Source organism: Heterodontus francisci, chromosome 8 (genome assembly GCF_036365525.1).
Source record: "Heterodontus francisci isolate sHetFra1 chromosome 8, sHetFra1.hap1, whole genome shotgun sequence".
NCBI classification, from domain to species: Eukaryota; Metazoa; Chordata; class Chondrichthyes; order Heterodontiformes; family Heterodontidae; genus Heterodontus; species Heterodontus francisci.
This window is the reverse complement of record NC_090378.1, coordinates 82,859,163-82,878,890: the sequence shown is the minus strand read 5'-3', so window position 1 is coordinate 82,878,890 and position 19,728 is coordinate 82,859,163. Positions and strand designations below refer to the sequence as shown.

Here is a 19,728-nt window from a genome sequence, read left to right as displayed (position 1 = left end):
ACCCATGGGAGTTATTGTGGTGCACAAGGCCAATGCAGAGAAAGAGGCCCTGACAGAGTACAACAGGTCAGACTGTAGCTCTGACTGCAGTTGTAAGGCCAAGTACAAAAACCATTGAGTACGGGGAACATGGACAAGATTCTTGAGAGTTATAAGGAACTCTTGTCGAGGGAAAGTAACTCCTTATTCCTCGTGAGGCAGGTAAACCTATAGTTATACTTGGGCTACAGGAGCCACCCAAACTCTTGCTGGGGAAAACTTTTCCACGAGAGAGCGAAATGAATGCCAAGGTTTTAGTAAATGGTATCAGCAGGGAGTATATATCCATACCTTTGTATCGGGTGCACCTAGAGTGTGACCTAATGTCTGGAGCGGTAACCGTAGGAGTTGTCCATAGTTTGCTTGTAGATGGAGTTGACCTACTTCTGGGGAATGATTTGGCCAGAGCAAAGGTAGTAGCTTCTCCTGTAGTCACAAAGACCGTGTGAAGTCAGAGACTAGCAGTTGCAGGAAAAGGTTCCAGGAATTTTTTCTTCCTGTGTAGTGACCTGAGCAATGGCTGAAACTTTCTTTGGGGATTTGGATAATCCGAAGGAAATGTTCAATAAGCGTTTTCTGATCAAGGCTCAGCAAGCCGATCCAGAGTTAAGTAAACTGGCATAGTCGGCTCTAAGGGAAGCTGAGGCAAAGAGAATTCCGGAAGGCTGCTATATTAAAAATGGGATTCTGGTGAAGTAGAGACCTCCTCACAGACCTAAGGATGAGGAATGGACAGTAATTCATCAGATAGTAGCACCACCCAAGTATTGCTGGGAAATATTAAGGATACCCATGAAATTCCTATGGCGGGACATGTGGGGATCTGGAAGACCCAATCACTAAGTCAACATTTTTACTGGCCAGATCTTTACAAAGGCGTGGTGCAGTTTTGTAAAACGTGCCATATGTGCCAGATTGTGGGAAAATCGCAACCTGCCATAAAACCGGCACCTCTAATTCCCATACCAGTTATTGGGGAGCCATTTAGTAGGGTGTTGGTAGACTGTGTGGAACCTTCACCAAAAACAAAAGCTGACGTCAATATATACTCGCTATTATGGATATGATTACTCTGTTCCCGGAGGCCATTCCTTAGAGAACAATTTCTGCTAAAGTAGTGGTAGAAAAGTTAACCCAGTTCTTCACTAGATATGGATTATCGATTGAGATTCAGTTGGATCAAGGTTCCAATTTTATGTCTAAAAGTTTTCAGGAAGTTGAGTAATCTGGGTATAACACAGTTAAAGTCCTTGGCATGCCGCCCACAGACACAAGGAGCTTTGGAACGATACCATCGGACCCTCAAAACAATGATCAGAGCATATTGTCATGAATATTCCCATGATTGGAATAAAGGGCTGGATATTCTTTTGTTTGCCACTAGAAATTCACCAAATGAGTCTACCCATTTTAGTCCTTTTGAATTAGTTTTTGGACAAAGAAAGGTTTTTAGAACAGAGGAATGAACCTTCTGTGTTAGATTATGTATCCGTGTTCTGGGAGCAGCTAACGAGAACTTGCAAAGTGACTCAGGAACATCTAAAACCTTCCCAAACAACCATGAAGAAATGGGCAGACAAGCATGCCAAGACCCGAACATTTCAACCAAGGGATGAGGTGTTTGTATTAATGCCTTTACAGGGTGAACAGCTGAAAGCACGGTTTAGTGGACCATATAGAGTAGTCAAAAGGCTTGGTAAAGTAAATTATTTGTCACCCCAGATTGCCGGGAAAAAAATCGACTGTGTCATATCAAAATGTTGAAACAATATCACTGCCGAGAGGAGGATAAGCGAGCGCAGGTGTGTCAGTTAGTAGGGACGTTGAAGGATGAAAGGGATAGTGAGGAGGAGGCAGACTGAGGCCAAGACAATTCTCAAATTGAACCTCCTACTAACTAATACTGAATTGTTAGGGAGATTAGAAACAATGCTTTCATATTTAGATGCAGAGCAATGAGACGAGGCTACTTACAGCATTTAAGAGTCTGTAGGGAGAAACCAGGATGTACAACCTTATCCATACATGATGTGGAGGTAGGAGAATCCTCTCCTATGAAACAGCATCCTTATAGCTTAAATCCAGAGAAACAGGCCCATGTGAAAACAGCAATCCAATATATGTTGGAAAACCACCTAATTGAACTCAGTCAAAGCAGCTGGAGTTCCCCAGTCGTGTTATTGCTTAAGTCTGATGGTTCAATTAGACTCTGCATGGACTACAAAAAGGTAACTGCAGTATCAAAGGCAGACTCCTACCCAGTTCCTCACTTGGAAGACTGTGTTGACAGGGCAGGCAGTGCCACATTTCTTAACAAAATAGATTTATTAAAGGGATACTGGCAAGTTCCTTTAACACCCCGAGCTAATGAATTATCGGCCTTTGTCACACCAGTCTTTTCCAGTGCTGGGTAGTGCCATTTGGGCTTTAAAAAAAAAAGTGCCCCAGCAACTTTCCAGCGATTTAATGAACCAAGTGGTAGCCAGTGTTCCTAACTCTGTGGTTTACCTTGATGTGCTGGTATACAGTGACACTTGCAAAAGCTAGAAGCTCTAATTAGAAAGTTGCTGTCAGTTGATTTGGTGATGAACTTTGGCAAAAGTGAATTTGCAAAAGCGCGTGTTACCTACCAAGGGCATCGTAGGGCAAGGACAAGTGTTGCCAAGAACAGCTAAAGTACAAGCATTGATGGAGTTCCCTGCTCCTAAGTCTAAACGAGAAATCATGAAGTTTTGGGGATATGTGGTTTCTACCGCAAGTTTGTACCAAATTTTAGCACTATACTGCTCCACTGACTGATTTGCTACCAAAAAAAAATCACGGTAGTGTTGTCAGGAGAGTGCCAAGCATCTTTTGAAAGGCTGAAAGCCATTTTGATCAATTAACTAGTGTTGGCTGCCCCAAATTTCATTAAGCCCTTCAAGGTAGCCATTAATGGGGGTCGGTGCAGTCCTGTTATAAGACGATGAATCGGGCATAGAAAGGCCAGTGGGATACTTTTCCAAAAAGTAAAGTCGACGCCAAAAGAAATACTCAACAGTGGAAAAGAAACCCTCTGCTTGTTACTAGCTCTTAAGCATTTTGAAGCATATGTCCGCCATGCCTACGGAGAGACACTGGTATGTACTGATCATAACCCTTTGTGGAAAAATTCAAAAACCAGAATGCCAGGCTAATTTGATGGAGTTTACTATTGCAGCCTTATCACTTAAAGATTATCCACATTGCGGGTCAAAACAGTGTATTTGCTGATGCTTTGTCAAGAATTTAACTTTGCTTTGAGTTATCTGAGTGATGGTACAAAGCATAACTGTATTAGTCACAGGTAAAGAGTGAATGAGTATGTAAATGTGTTTTCATTTTTAAAATCTTTTTTCCCCCCCACACTTTGTAATGAAACGCATTTAAAAATGGCGTTTCAATCCTCCAAGGATGGAGGTTTTATGAAAGTGCTTCCATTTTTAAAATATTTTTTGAGGACTTGTATTTTAGAATTGTGGAAATGGTCTCCTTTGGAGGACTGCCATAGATGCTGGACTTTGTTTTTTTTTTAAATAGGTCACCAGAAGGACTTTGGGACTTGAACCTTCTATTTAAAAACAACACTTACTGGAACTCAGATGTCTTCAGCTAAGTAAACAGCAAAAGCCTTGGGGACTCGGGGGAGTTGTTTACAGAGAAGTGACATGTCAAGATTTATGGTGGTCAGGAGTTGGTTTCAGTTTGAATATTGTTTTGAGTCAGTTGAGATTGTAGCCTGCTGAGAGAAACACCCAATTCATCCCTTTCTCCACCTCTCTGAGAAACCTTGAGAATTCAGTGTGTGATAGCTGAAACCCCTGATGCCGCATCTCTCCTGGAAAGCCTGTCCGACTAATCCTTGATGTTGCCTGAAGAGAACTGCTCCAAAAAGATCCCAGAGACAGCCGCCTACGTGTATTTGGGGTGCCAAGAAAGGGACAACTGATATTCTATATCTTCTTTTCCTTCAAAAAATAACAAGTATTTGGCCAAAGTATTATTTTTTGTCTCTTTTTGTAAAAAGATCTCTGCAGAGAAAAGTTATTTTTTCTTTAACTGGTGTGTTTGGGCTGAGGTAGAAGGGAACTTTCATATTTCAATCTGTATGTTGATGCTTTGCATCTTTACTGAATGTGTCTTGTTTTATAATAAATTGATGATTTTGTTTATTAAAGAAACCTGGTCAGTGGATTTTATTAAATAAAAATAGAGTACATAATTGGCTGTATCGGTAACTGGGTAAACATTTAAATATATGTTATGACCTGTGGAGAAGTAGAATTAGAGAAAGACCGTGCACTCCTCCAGCCTTGGTCGTAACATGAGCCTTTACATCTTTTGGCATTTTGGCAGCTAAGCTGCCTCTAGGCCATCTGAGGGGACATGAAGTTTATGATGGAAGTTTGAAATTTCATGTCTGTTTTATTTCTTGCAGAGTGCAGCCGCTGCTCCAAGTCCAGTGCTTGGAAACATTCCTCCCAATGATGGGATACCAGGAGGCCCCATTCCTCCAGGCTTCTTTCAGGTACAAATGTTATAATTCTTATTTGAAAATGATTTGTACCAGATTTACAAAAAATGCTTCAATTAATGTGAGTTTACAGTGAGATTTATTTCCTTATTTATTCTGTGCTTTCAAGATTTTTAGTATAGGCGCAGCAGGGAGAGGTGGTTGGGGGAGATTTGGGGAACCCCCCACTCTTATCCTCTGATTTTTAATCAGTTCATTTACCTGCTCCCAATTAGTTGGGGAGTCTGCCATTTGACCCTGTGCACACAAGATGGTGAGCCATGTGTTGCTGCACCATTCCATTCCACAGGTTTGTATAACATGGTCCAAATTCAAATGAACAGACAGACCCAAAGCACAAGATCCCTAGTTATCAATGGAGTGCACCCAATATCCAAACCGCTGTCGACTTAGCAGTTTTCTTGTGCCGTTTTATATTTGAGAATCTGAAGTACTTGCCTTTCTGAACGTGCAGATGGGTTTAGATGAGGCATACTGATTTCTGTTGGAATCTTGTATCAGGGAAGTAACTGCTGAACCTGAGCAAGGCCCCTTGCATTTATTGACCATTAGTGTTTCCTTTGAATGTAAGAAAGCACGAACTTGCATTTATGTAGCACTACTCATTTCCTCAAGATGTTCCAAAGCACTTTCCAGCCAATGAAGTACTTTTAAAGTATAATCGCTGTTGCAATGTAGGGATGTATTCCTTGTGTGTGGTCAGTTCCGAATGGTTTTGATGTGCTTGATGGAGGGATATGTGATTGTGTGTGCACTCTTGAGTCCTGATCAGTGTTGGCTGATTTTATTTTCCACCCAGGAATTGTGTAGGTTGAGCAGAGTAAAAGTGATGATTTGTGTCCTTCCCATGAATTCTTTTGTTTAATTGAAATTAAAGCATATAACTGCATCAACATTGGGAGTGAGAATAAGTGGCGATGTTTGATATTCACCCTTCATAAACTTGCATCCAAATTCTGCCCGTAGCCAAACCTACATTAGCTCCTGTTCCACCAATGCCTCAATATTAAAATTTGTGTTAACTTTGTGTTAACTTTGTGTTAACTTTGTGTTAACTTTGTGTTAACTTTGTGTTAACTTTGTGTTAACTTTGTGTTTTAAAACAAAAATGTTTTCAATTCCCTCCATGGACTCACCTCTCCCAATCTCTAACCACCTTCAGTCCGACAACCTTCTGTGATCTCTGCACTCCTCTAATTCCAGCCTCTTGTGCTTGCTCCATTATTGGCTACTGTCTCTTCAGCTGCATAAGCCCTAAGCTCTGGAATTTTCTCCCCAAACCTCCTTGCGGAACTTCTTTCACCCTCTCCCCTTCCTTGCCCTGCCCCCTCCTTTATTTGATTGCTCCTCTGAAGCACCTTGGGACGTTTTACTGTTTTGGTGCTATGAAAATACAAGTTAGATTAGATTAGAATATTACAGCGCAGTACAGGCCCTTCGGCCCTCGATGTTGCGCCGAGCTGTGAAACCATCTGACCTACACTATTCCATTTTCATCCATGTGTCTATCCAATGTCCACTTAAATGCCCTTAAAGTTGGCGAATCTACTACTGCTGCAGGCAGGGCATTCCACGCCCTTACTACTCTCTGAGTAAAGAAACTACCTCTCACATCTGTCCTATATCTATCACCCCTCAACTTGAAGCTATGTCCCCTCGTGTTTGCCATCACCATCCGAGGAAAAAGACGCTCACTATCCACCCGATCTAACCCTCTGATTATCTTATATGTCTCTATTAAGTCACCTCTCCTCCTCCTTCTCTCCAACGAAAACAACCTCAAGTCCCTCAGCCTTTCCTCGTAAGACCTTCCCTCCATACCAGGCAACATCCTAGTAAATCTCCTCTGCACCCTTTCCATAGCTTCCACATCCTTTCTATAATGCGGTGACCAGAACTGCACGCAATACTCCAGGTGCGGTCTCACCAGAGTCTTGTACAGCTGCAGCATGACCTCGTGGCTCCGAAACTCGACCCCCCTACTAATAAAAGCTAACACACCATATGCCTTCTTGACAGCCCTATTAACCTGGTTAGCAACCTTCAGGGATTTATGCACCTGGACACCAAGATCTCTCTGCTCATCTACACTACCAAGAATCTTCCCATTAGCCCAGTACTCTGCATTCCTGTTACTCCTTCCAAAGTGAATCACCTCACACTTTTCCGCATTAAACTCCATTTGCCATCTCTCAGCCCAGCTCTGCAGCCTATCTATGTCTCTCTGTACCCTACAACATCCTTCGGCACTATCCACAACTCCACCGACCTTAGTGTCATCTGCAAATTTACTAACCCACCCTTCTACACCCTCTTCCAGGTCATTTATAAAAATGACAAACAGCAATGGCCCCAAAACAGATCCTTGCGGTACACCACTAGTAACTAAACTCCAGGATGAACATTTGCCATCAACCACCACCCTCTGTCTTCTTTCAGCTAGCCAATTTCTGATCCAAAGCTCTAAATCACCTTCAACCCCATACTTCCGTATTTTCTGCAATAGCCTACCGTGGGGAACCTTATCAAACGCCTTACTGAAATCCATATACACCACATCCACTGCTTTACCCTCATCCACCTGTTTGGTCACCTTCTCGAAAAACTCAATAAGGTTTGTGAGGCACGACCTACCCGTCACAAAACCGTGCTGACTATCTCTAATGTACTTATTCTTTTCAAGATGATTATAAATCCTGTCTCTTATAACCTTTTCCAACATTTTACCCACAACCGAAGTGAGGCTCACAGGTCTATAATTACCAGGGCTGTCTCTACTCCCCTTCTTGAACAAGGGGACAACATTTGCAATCCTCCAGTCTTCCGGCACTATTCCTGTCGACAATGACGACATAAAGATCAAGGACAATGGCTCTGCAATCTCCTCCCTAGCTTCCCAGAGAATCCTAGGATAAATCCCATCTGGCCCAGGGGACTTATCTATTTTCACACTTTCCAAAATTGCTAACACCTCCTCCTTGTGAACCTCAGTCCCATCTAGCCTCGTAGCCTGAATCTCAGTATTCTCAACAACATTTTCTTTCTCTACTGTAAATACTGACGCAAAATATTCATTTAACACTTCCCCTATCTCCTCTGATTCCACACACAACTTCCCACTACTATCCTTGATTGGCCCTAATCTAACTCTAGTCATTCTTTTATTCCTGATATACCTATAGAAAGCCTTAGGGTTTTCCCTGATCCGATCCACCAATGACTTCTCGTGTCCTCTCCTTGCTCTTCTTAGCTCTCCCTTTAGATCCTTCCTGGCTAGCTTGTAGCTCTCAAGCGCCCTAACTGAGCCTTCACGTCTCATCCTAACATAAGCCGCCTTCTTCCTCTTGACAAGCGCTTCAACTTCTTTAGTAAACCACGGCTCCCTCGCACGACAACTTCCTCCCTGCCTCACAGGTACATACTTATCAAGGACACGCAGTAGCTGCTCCTTGAATAAGCTCCACATTTCGATTGTTCCCATCCCCTGCAGTTTCCTTCCCCATCCTACGCATCCTAAATCTTGCCTAATCGCATCATAATTTCCTTTCCCCCAGTTATAATTCTTGCCCTGCGGTATATACCTGTCCCTGCCCATCGCTAAGGTAAACCTAACCGAATTGCTTGTTGCCATCTGTCATTGATATTTTCTGCATTCACTAGCTCAGGAGTATTGAGTTTTGTACAGTAGATGGATTAATGGTGAATCTCGCTATCTGGTGTGGCTGAGCCCGAGACATCAGGAAAATTCCTGGTTGGCACTGTTAACTGTTCTCAGCTGGATGGCAGTACAAGTGCTATAATTGATCTGTGCACCCTTCAGGTTTGGATGGGAAATATTAACTGTTTCTGATGGCTGTCCAAGGGCGCCTAATGGAAAGTTTGTATGTGTAGATGACCATAAGAGGATAGGCTTGGGAGCCATCGTACCCTCTGCAGTTGAATTGCAGAGGCAGTCATCAACTCCACTTGTAACTCATGAAAATACCCTGCTGGATGAGATACTGAAGAACAGCAAGTGCCCGTGGAACCATATTCCTCCATAAACCAGGATCTTAGAGTCTTAGAATCATTGAGCACAGAAAGGAGGCATTTTGGCCTATCGTGTCTTTGCTGGCTGTCTGAAAGAATTATCAGATTAGTCCAATTCCTCTGGTCTTTCCCCACAGCCCTAGAATTATTTTCCTTTTCAAGTATATATCTAATTCCGCTTTGAAAGTTAGAAATAAAGCTGCTTCCACCACCCTTTTCGGCAGCGCATTCCAGATCATCATGTGTCGCTTTTTAAGAAAAAAAATTCTCCGCCATTCTGATTCTTTTGTCAAGTACCTTAAATCTGAGGCCCCGGTTACTGACTCTTCTGCAAGTAGAAACAGTTTCTCCTTATTTACTCTATCAAAACCCTTCATAATTTTGAACACCTCCTTTGGTCTCCACTTTAAAAGTTAAGAAGTTAAGCTTTAGGAAGAAGAATCCCAGATTCTCTGGTCTCTCTGCATAAAGTCCCTCATTCCTGGTATCATTCTGGTAAATCCTCTGTGCACCTTCACCAAGGCCTTGCCATCTGGGAACAGAAGAAGAAAATTAGGAAAATGAAATGATTTGTGAACCATATTACAGAACCTTGTGTAGACTGATTGGGTTAAGTTTGTTAAAGCTTTTTTCCACCAAATTGAAAATTTTAATTAGGGTCTCTTGGACAGCTTTTAGCTATGTTCTTTATCACAGCCGAATGACGTTCTTGTTGTGATCGGCATCATCTCTGAACCTCAGGAGGATTTTATGACAAGCATGCAGTCAACTCACAAGAGAGCAGGCTTAATAGGGCCACATAATGGAAAAGCAAAAATGACATTCAGCACAAAGCCAGCAGGCAGATGTGTTAATTATGCAAGCACAGGAAATATGTAAATTGGTATTAAGCTCACTCGGTATGAAATTCCACTAGTCCCAGACTGGGACCAGCAGAAATTATTCCTCAAAGTTTAAATCAATGGACGTGCAAGAGAGATTGAAACCAGAGAAGAAATAAAACATTCTCTAGTATCCAAGTAAGATTGGAAACAGTGCCATATCATGGGCGACCTTACTATAATAGTGACTACACTCCAAAACTACTTCATTGGTATAAAGTGCCTTGGACTGTCCTGAGTTCATGAAAGGCACTATATAAATGTAAGTAAAGATAGAAAATGCTGGAAATACTTGGGTCTGCCAGTTCAGGTCAGCGATCGCCAGAACTGGCGGGCAGCCATAAAGGCGGGGCTAAAGTGTGGCGAGTCGAAGAGACTTGGCAGTTGGCAGGAAAAAAGAGAGGCGCAAGGGGAGAGCCAACTGTGTAACACCCCTGACAAACAAATTTTTCTGCAGCACCTGTGGAAGAGCCTGTCACTCCAGAATTGGCCTTTATAGCCACTCCAGGCGCTGCTCCACAAACCACTGACCACCTCCAGGCGCTTACCCATTGTCTTTCGAGATAAGGAGGCCAAAGGAAAGGAAGGACTCAGGTCTGGCAGCATCTGTGGAGAGCGAAACAGAGTTAATGTTTCGGGTTGGTGACCTTTCATCAGAACCATTCATCAGTAATTCTCGACTTATAGGCTTGTTATAGGGTGATGAATTAGAACATGGGATTTGTATTGGCTTAAGTGTAAATTTTCTATGCTGTATTTGTGCTGTTCGGTGTTGAGGTGGAGAAGAAGGCCAAGTATGGGGATTCACTGTCGCAGTCTCAGTCTTTAGCTGCTTAACACAAGATGTCTATTCCTAGGGACGGAAATTGAGTGGCTCTCGTCCTCAGCCACTGTTGGATACTTTTCTGAAGGCTGTTTCCAGAGGGCTTGTGAGCAAGAGCATATACCTACTCTCGTGGGTGGGAAAGGGCTTAAAGGGTGGATCACAGATGACTTTGACCAACATGTTTTTCATGCGAATGCAATCTTACTCATTCTAATTGCATGGTACACAGAAACTGAAAGAATGCAATTTTAGTTTCTCCCACCTCTAGTCGTACTGACTCATGCTGGAGTATTGTTCCATGGACACTGGTAACTCCCATGTATGAGCTTAAGATGATAAATAGTGGCAAGCTATTCAACGATGGGGGGGACATAGTAATGGATATGACCATGCCCATTGTTCTCTAATATAATTTAAAATCTTAATTCTTCGCACATTTTCCACGATAAGTTCCTGCGCCATTGTTTATAATGGAAACTGCTCGTGTAAACTTGTATTGTAATGGTGCACTCCTGCCAGTGGAGATGCTGCAACACAACCAGATGTAGTTGAAGCATGAAAAGTTTACATTGGTAGTTCCTATTATAACTATGAACATAAGAATTTATAATGGATTTTTTTTTAGTAAGGACAGAATGTATGACTTTAAAAGGAGGATTGAATTACATGTGAATGCCCTGGTCTAATTATCCTCTGTGCTCTAGTAACTCCTCTTCACCATAAGAAAATACTTGGTGCAGCATCATAGCAGATTGACCAGTGTATATTCTCATTGTAGCAATAGTCATTGGATAGTGATAGAGAGTGGGCATCCTGCCGACTTAATCCTTGCCTCTAGCCCAGTGACACTGAGCAATTGTACCTATTATGCTACCACAACTTAGAGCCAACTCAGGACAAACCAAGGATGGAACCTGGGTTTTCCAAATTCCAAACAGCACAATGGGCAGTGCATTTACTCACTCAGCCATTGTAGTTCCCCCCGCCCCCTGAATTGGTGTTCCTCGTTTGAAGATTTAACCTTTATTGCGTTATGAGCATCTTTGATACCAGGCATAGCAGTTCGGCTGTTTCATGCATGTGTGGATTAGTTCCTCAGTACTTCAAAAATCTGGAATTTGTACTGTTCACTCCGCATGTGATGTCACTGACTTGTGCTGTGGTGTAGTGTTGGCTGTTATGCATATCACATCACTCGAGACCAGTCTTCATTCTGAGCCCAGATAGTCAGGTGTGGCTGGTTATTCATCCATGTGCAGGCATTGCAGACAATTCCATCTTCAAATGATATATTTGACACATGTATATATGCACCTTCCAACAGCATCACTAGATAGCAATCAGGTGTGGGAACCTTGACTGAGTTCTCCCCACAAGCAACCCCCCCCCCCCCCAAAAAAATGTGCACTCTGAGGTCACTTGTACCCTACCATTGAACTGTCTTGGTGCTTATTTTTTCAAACTTGCAAGGTAGGTGTGATTTGCTTTCTATCTTGCTTCTTGTCTAAAAGCTAATTCCTTATGAACCAAAGACTTATGTAATGTTCGTCTGGTTTTTCATTTATAATTCATGGGAGATTTATATCTGTTCTCCCTTAAATTGGAAACTTTTAGGCTGCAGCAATCAGGTTTTTCTTTTCTATGAAAACTAGCCATGTAGAGTTCGAACCTCCACTGATGAAATGGAAAGTTGCTCATAAATCAATGTCCACTGCTGTGTTTGCTATGCATCAGCAATTAGTCTGCAGCATGTTGAATAACAAAACAGCAAGGCTCATGTGCCAACACTGGCCCCTAGTGCTTTTGTCGTGTACTACTAAGAAGTGAACAATAGATACATCATCTAAATTTGTGCAGATCCTGATGGGATTTTGCACCAACCTGTGTGCAGATAGAATTTCAGAATGATATCTGTAGAAAGAAGTGTTAGGTGCAATACTTGGTAGTATGCACATTGCATGCACTAGGGAAAGGGTCAATGGGTCTACTTGACTATTCAGTTGTCACCTTGTAAAGATTTATTGTTCCACTGTCACACACATGCTTCCACTTTTTATTAATGCGACATGTGTGTGTGTTGCTGCAAAATGTACTACAGTACCGTAGCACATTGGACCTGAATACGCTGATGCTGGTTATTGCTAGCAGTGGTTCTGATTTGAAACTGCCTGGGCAGAATTCTTGCAGGAATGCACACTGCAATTTAATTAAAACATAATAAAACTGCCATATGCAATTCTGCACTGCTTCATACATATCTGATTATTTCAAGACACTTTGCACCCTTCAGGATAGAGTACTACTTAGCAATTACAGTACCTGTTCATGTTTAAGTGAGTTTATGTAAACATCAAACTATATGCGGCCAACAAAATGTTGACTACACTTTGGGGCACTTTCACCTGACACCAGACCCATGCTTTTACTATATTGCGCTTCATAAAGGTGGCACAGATGTTAAAATTGGATTGGGACTATATGTGCACTGTGTTGTCTGTTGGGTACCATGTGTAGGGCTGTGCCTACATTGTCTATGCTGATAGTGCATGTACAGGGCTGTATGTACATTGTGCTGCATGTTGGATTCTGTGTGTACACTGTGCCGTATGCCCCAGCTACTGCATGGGCCAGATTGTGCTGTACTTAGTTTGAAATTAGACTCCGAGCTGATTTCAAAATGGTGCAAGGTCACGTGATCAGTTCCAGCTATCCTCCCCGTCCATCACTAGTCCTGGATTAAAATGTTTTTCTAAATACATTTATGACCATGCTTCCCTACATTCCAATATTCTAAATTGGAGGGTTGGCTTAACTTGTAAAAACATGGATAAGATTTCTTTTTTAAAGAAGCAAATTGTTTTCAATTTAAGAATTCTGAATATTCCGGTAATGTGAAACCAATTGCATTCCTTCTAAAATCTGCTTGTCTCGCATGCATCCTGTTTCTTAGTTGCTATAAGAATATTGAGGTGCAGTGCGCAGTGTGTTTCAATACATCCTCTCTAGGGACAGCCATGGTTTTTAAATGCTTTTGTTATGCAGACAGCCAGGCCCTCCCACCCTTGCATAGTGAGCTGGCTGGAGGATGCGATGTTTGTAGAAACGTTTACATTGATGCTGCATCTGCGTTACGTTTTCCAGAAAGTATCTCTCCAAAGCATTAGTGCAAGAGGTCGCAGTAGCTGTGAGGTTCTGATTCACGTCTGAGAAATTGCTGCCAGTTGGAAGACTTTGAGAGTCTTGGATTTCCTGGGAGTGTCTTAACAGTTTATTAAAGTGCTTGCAGCAGATGCATTAGTGTTGAGCTCTTGCAGAAAAGTCTGCAAGTTTATTGAAGCTGCCAGTCCGTTAACCCTTACATGAGCATGTTGACTGGGAGCATAACTAGAGATTCTGTAGACGAGGGAAATTTATTTGTAATCTGGTAGCCTTGGAGAGTATTTCATTATGCAAGTTCCTCAAAATATATCCTAAAGGAAAAATATATTGTGTTTGAGCTTTGAAGAGGAATACATTTCAAGTAAAATATTTTGTGGTTTCTTTGATAGTTCAAACTTGTCTGTCCTGGTGGAATGAGAGAAATTAACATTTTACGTTGATGTTTCTACTTTGTGACTCTTCACATAACCAGCTCCCATTCTATGGAAACATTTTCCTCCCATTACACTGGGATAGGTAAGATTGGCCTTTTCATAACTACAATCATTTTAAACAAAAAAACTTGTTCCCCAAATGGCTCAGTGAGTAAATGCACGGGCTCTTGTATTAATGAGGCTGAGATATACAGATCTGGAATATGCCAGGTTCTGTCCCAGGTCTCTGTTGACTTAGTTGATTTCAGCTAGGACAGTAGTTTGTGTTAGAATGACATCACAGGACAAGGAAAGGGGGAAGAAAGTCGGGCTTTCGCATCCAAGTGCAGTGCAGACACTCCTGATGGAAAGTGTGGACAGAACATAGTTAGGTTTTACTGTTGAGCCCCATGGTTGAATAGCATGTCAGGCTTATGTGAAGTGCTACTGGTGCTTCATGGAACTGTGTCCCAGGAGAAGTTTGTACCTTCAGGAGAGGTAAGGAGAAGGAATATGTTTCCTTTAAGCAGCTAATTATCAGAGTACTCCTGACTGAAATAACTTAAAGTAGTGCAGTTTTAACACAATTGTTAAAGGTGATGGAAGCCTGCAGCCCAGTGACTGCTCCTCTTTCCTCGGTTTGTGACTATTAACCCACCATTTAAATGAGTTGACCTTCCAGAATTATATCTGTTCTAAAATAAAAAATGTGGTGGAACATGTTTAATTTTCATGGTGTTGCACAAGCTGAAAGCAGACTGGGCTTAGTTGACGAGGTGAGGGAGGAGTATCAGTGAGCAAGGTCTTCCTTTTCTGTCTTGTTTTTTTCCTGTGCCCTCTCTGTTATACACAGTTTAAGATGTAAAACCTGAATCCCAGAATTCAAAAAATGCAGAACTGCCGGCGAGTGCAGCGACTTACTGGGAAGCTGCTGCTTGTAAGTCAAGAAATGGAAGTGGTTGGCTCAGTCTCAAACTAATTGGTCCAAAAGCTTTATTTACTGCATTTCGCCATGAATCTTTTAATGAAATCATGAGATGTAAATTCTGTAGTGTGTTCCGTTCTCAACAACACAAAAGAACTACAGGTGCAAATGCATTCCGGCTTCATTAACTTCCACTCCCTTTTAATTTGCGTAATTTCATTTTCTCTCTTGCTCGTTGCTGTTAATTAGGGCATCCTCTAATCAGTACTATTTATCACAGTGGTACTCATGTTTGGTAAAGCTGCTTTGCAGAAATGCTAAATGGCTAATTAATGTCTGTTAATTAAGAAAATTGCTCGTGGTAACAAACTACATTGTCGCTGGCAGCAGCCTAGAGACTAACACTTGTTGAAAGCACAAACATGGCAGGTCTGCAACAGCTGTTGCACTTTTTAAAAAAAAAAATCTTTTTGAGTGGCTCTACAGTTCTCCGAGCCTCCTGCAACTTGATGCACTGACGCTGTAACCCCCCCTCCTCTGCTCTCTAACCTCTCGCAGGGACCCCCAGGTTCTCAGCCCTCGCCACATACACAGCCGCCTCCTCACAATCCTAACAACATGATGGGACCCCACAATCAGGTAATGAGCTGGTGCAATTGCTTGGGTTCTTTAAATCAAAAGGGGCAAGAGTTTCTACATTCGACTAATGATTTGACTTTGCTTGCTGTTGTCTTTATAGGAGACGCCTGATCAGGTTGTCCCCAGCAGTGAAACTTCCATTTAGGATTCTTCTAAATTAGAGAGAAGCCAAAATAAAATCCATCAGCCCACAGCTCACGCTTATATTTTTTTAATCATGTTTTCTTCCCAATATTCTCCTTTCCTCCCCTAAAAGCATGCTGGGGTATGGTGCGTGGTGTTGGCTGCCCTCTGGTAATGTGCTCAAGTGGCCATTCAGAGCCTTGTTGGTGAATGTGAGGAGGCTGTTTGCCTCTGGAGGACGTCACAGCCAAGCCCAATCCTGTCCTGCCATCCACACAGACACGTGCACGCTTTTCCACAGGAGTCAATGGATAGTGAACAGACGCAGGAACCCTGGCTGATTTTGTTCCCCCCAATCCCAGCCCCAAATGACCCCTTACAGCATCTCCTCCCCCTCAAAAGCATCCCTTTCAGGTCCAGGAGTACACCTGAGGCTTTGCCCTGGCTGAGCTAGGCTAATTTGGCACAGTTCATAAGTGGAACCTTGGACCTCTTGGTCCATATGGTTCAGTATCATCCCATCTGGTGCATTTATCCACTGAGCCATTGGGCATGGTGAAGCCCTTGTGTTAAACTTGATATGTTAAGTCAATTTGATTGGCACACCAGCATCGTAGGAACATGTGCAACTTCAGATAGACGGGCTAGTTACCTCTGTTTTTGTTTGGAATCTTTGTAGGGTGATGGCCTGATGGTCAAACCCAAGTGATCCATGGGAGTTAGGAAGGTTCACTCCTGGGATAACCGGATTAGCCTTTCTTTAATTTTTCTTTCTGTGATTATAAATGCTTTTATATGTACTCTGCTTAGTGAGCAGATTACTGCCCTGATACTGGGCCTGTGAACATTTTCATTTTTTTGAGACTGTGTTCCAAAAATACATGTATTCAAAGTGTTGATAGCTGAGTTACATTAGTGATGTGTGTATATGTCTGTGTGTATATCTGTATGTCCATGTAATATGTGCAATACCTGTTAATAGCCTTGTTGCATGCTTGTTATATTTCATTACTCTGCAGTGCTGAGGAATGCTATCACACTGTTGCTATCGAGTTCTCAAATCACCGAGCTCGTCAGTCACAGCATCCGTTTATATTGAGCTCATGGCCTGCGTAATTGTGCATTTTAACTCATGATGTGTTGAAACCTTTAAACACGAGTCAGATGAGAAACCATTGATACTCCCGATGACCTGTATATGAATATGTATATAAATACAAATTTATTGTGCTAAGGATCATAGTTAATGTTTTAAACTGTTGGTAGTTACTAATAACCATGGTCACTTTATTCCAGCGAGAAGTCTGGCTGACATTTTTAATATTGATTTTTTTTTTTCCTGTTTCTCCACCCCTCCCCACCATAGCCCCCTCGTCCTTCAGCTAGTTTTGCTCCATACTAGCTACTAAGAGGTGCCCAGGAAAAGTCGGCAATTCTTCCCAAATTTCCCGTTCTCTTTCAGGGTGATGATTGACTTTGTTTCCAAAAAGAGTGCTTCACAAGAAAATGGGCAAATATTGGAGTTGTAAATCTTGGTCAAATGTATGACGAGATTTACCCCTTACGTGGTGTCTCAAATGTTTCAACAGGGGCCTCTGAATTAGTTTTTTTTTCACCTACGTTTCTTTTTCAAAAGCTTAAGATTTCCAGCATCTGAAGTATTTTGCTTTTGTTTAAAGTTTATTGTAGCTTCATTTATTGAGAGGAAATACTGTCTGTAAATGTATATATTTTGGTAAATCCATTTGTAAAATTGTTTTGTTTCCACTTTAGTAAGTTTGTAAAGTGAAACAAGTTCTTTGTAACTGAACAGAGATTGAGTTACATTTGATCTGTTTTTCTTTGCACCTTTTACAAAGCCAAGTCTCCAATTCCTAAATTGTTGCTGTAAGAGCACTGGTTTGTAAGTAGTATCGTTGGCAGTGAACAAAGAACAGATCCTTTATTTTGGAGGAAATAAATGCATGAGCCCTATTACTGTTTCAAACACCACGGACGAGTGGAATATGTTACTTAATTAACTTGATTGGTTTGTTACTGTGTGAATTGAAGCTGGTTGACTATTAAAGCCACAAACTCCCCTCTTTGGAGGGTCAGCGAAGTTGAGTTGCAGGGTGCAGTATCCAATCTCTGTTTAACTTTCTTTGCTATGGAGCTGTTCATTGGGACATTTGATGGAAAACTAAGTTTTTAAAAGCATAGAATGTTGTTTGAAAAGTGAGTTGTGATTTTCCTTTTATGTCATCTCAAAGTCCTCATCATTTTGGTCCATATCCAGCACACGAGCAACGGCTAGGGCAAGTGATTTATTGTTGCAAGTGATAAATTACTCAAAACTGCTATTTCCATTTCCTCCAGGACCTTTTATGCAAAATTACAATACTTGGGTAGCAAATTGTGCTGCCCACATAGCAAGTGCAGGAATTCAAAGGATTTGTTACAATATTGTATCGCACAGCACTAAATCACTTGCCTTGGCTTTGGTCATTTTTTTTTACTGTTGCACGAATTTACAGGTTTTCCACTTTTATATATGAAAAAAAGTTCAAACTGTGCAAGATAAAACTGTTAGAATTTTAGCAGATTGTAGACTTAACCAATTCTGTGTGATTGCAGCCTTTTATGTCACCGCGATACGCAGGAGGTCCAAGACCCCCCATCAGAATGGGAAGCAGGTACTGTACCCACTGTGCTTCTGTCACTGCTACGATTAGTGCTCCCATCCTGTGACAGTGTTTTGTTAACTGGCTTGTCGAGGTTGTTTAATATAGAGTGTGTGTTGGAATCGTAGGAAGTGGAGTAGGCCATTCAGCCCCTCTAACCTGTTCTGCCATTCAGTGAGATCATGGCTGATCTGTGTCCTAACTCCATCCACCTGCCTTGATTCCATATGCTTTTATACCCTTGTCTAGCAAAAATTTATCAACCTCAGATTTAAAATTATTAATTGAGCTAGCATCTAGTACTTGTTGTGGGAGAGCGTTCCACACTTCCACCACTCCTTGCTCCTGCCCCTTGAAAGAAATATTAACTTTTCTCCTGAATGGCCTGGCCTATTTTTCAGGTTATGTGCCCTTCGCTTAGATTCTTCCCCCACCAGAAAGAGGTTTCTCTCTATCAACCCTATCAAGTCCTTTTAAAATCCTAATCACCTCAATCCTAATCACCCCTTAAGGTTCTATATTCCAGGGAAACAAGCCTAGTTTATGTAATCTTTCTCCGTAATCTAACCGTTGGAGCCCGAGTAACCTTCTGGTGAATCTGCAGTGCACCCGTTCCAAGGCAAATATATCCTTTCTGAGGTACAGTGCCCAGAACCGTACACTTAACTCTAGATGTGGTCTCAGCAGGGTTTTGTATAGTTGTAGCAATACTTCCTCCCATTTACATTCTAGTCCTCTACTTAGAAGCGTTAACATTACATTAGGCTTTTTGATTATTGCTTGTGTCTAACTATACGTTTTAGAGATCTGTGTGTATGGATCCCTAAATCTCTTTATGGCTCCACGGTTGCTAGCTTTTTAACATTCAAATAGTATTTGGATCTATCCTCTTTTCGTTTAAAATTGGCTGTTCTGATGGTTTCCTATATTAAATGTGACCTGTGTTGTGCATTGTGTAACTCCACCTGTGCACTTTTGCTCACTGCACTTCTTGTGCAAATACTGTGCTGTAATGTCAGATCTGTGGGGACATGGAGCTGTTCTCTGTGCATGCTCTTGTGTGAAGATTGGCATCAATGTCACTGATTTCCCTTCTGAATTGCAAACTCTGATACAAGCTGTCAAAGTAGTGATTTTATTTTAGGAATTTTCCTGAGGAATATTGCTTACAGTAAAAATATGTTGAAATGTATAGCAACCTATCTTAGCAGCTTTATACCCTGTGGGAATCCAAGCTACAAGTCTGGTTCCAGAGATGGTTTTGCTTAGTTACCTGCATGGTGTATCCGCCTTGTCAGGATTTTTTTTTTTTAAAACAGTGCCAGCGAGAGCATATTTGCTTCTACGATATGCCCTGGATACACAATTTCTTTGAAACCATCCAAAAAGACCATGGTACCTAAATTGGGAATTAATGATTTGGGCATCCAGGTACACCTTGCATTTAAAAGTCTGTGTATTGCTATTTGTGGTTTGTAA

General features: G+C 41.8%; 1 protein-coding gene across 1 annotated transcript in view; it reads left to right on the top strand.

The window, feature by feature from the left end:
• Positions 1 to 19,728, top strand: part of ssbp3a (single stranded DNA binding protein 3a) — a 193,363-nt gene that overhangs the window by 133,618 nt on the left and 40,017 nt on the right. The window contains exons 5-7 of the mRNA XM_068038075.1: positions 4,496 to 4,585; positions 15,383 to 15,463; positions 18,203 to 18,261. Coding sequence (XP_067894176.1) covers positions 4,496 to 4,585; positions 15,383 to 15,463; positions 18,203 to 18,261 — 230 coding nt within the window. The remainder of the gene's footprint in view (positions 1 to 4,495; positions 4,586 to 15,382; positions 15,464 to 18,202; positions 18,262 to 19,728) is intronic.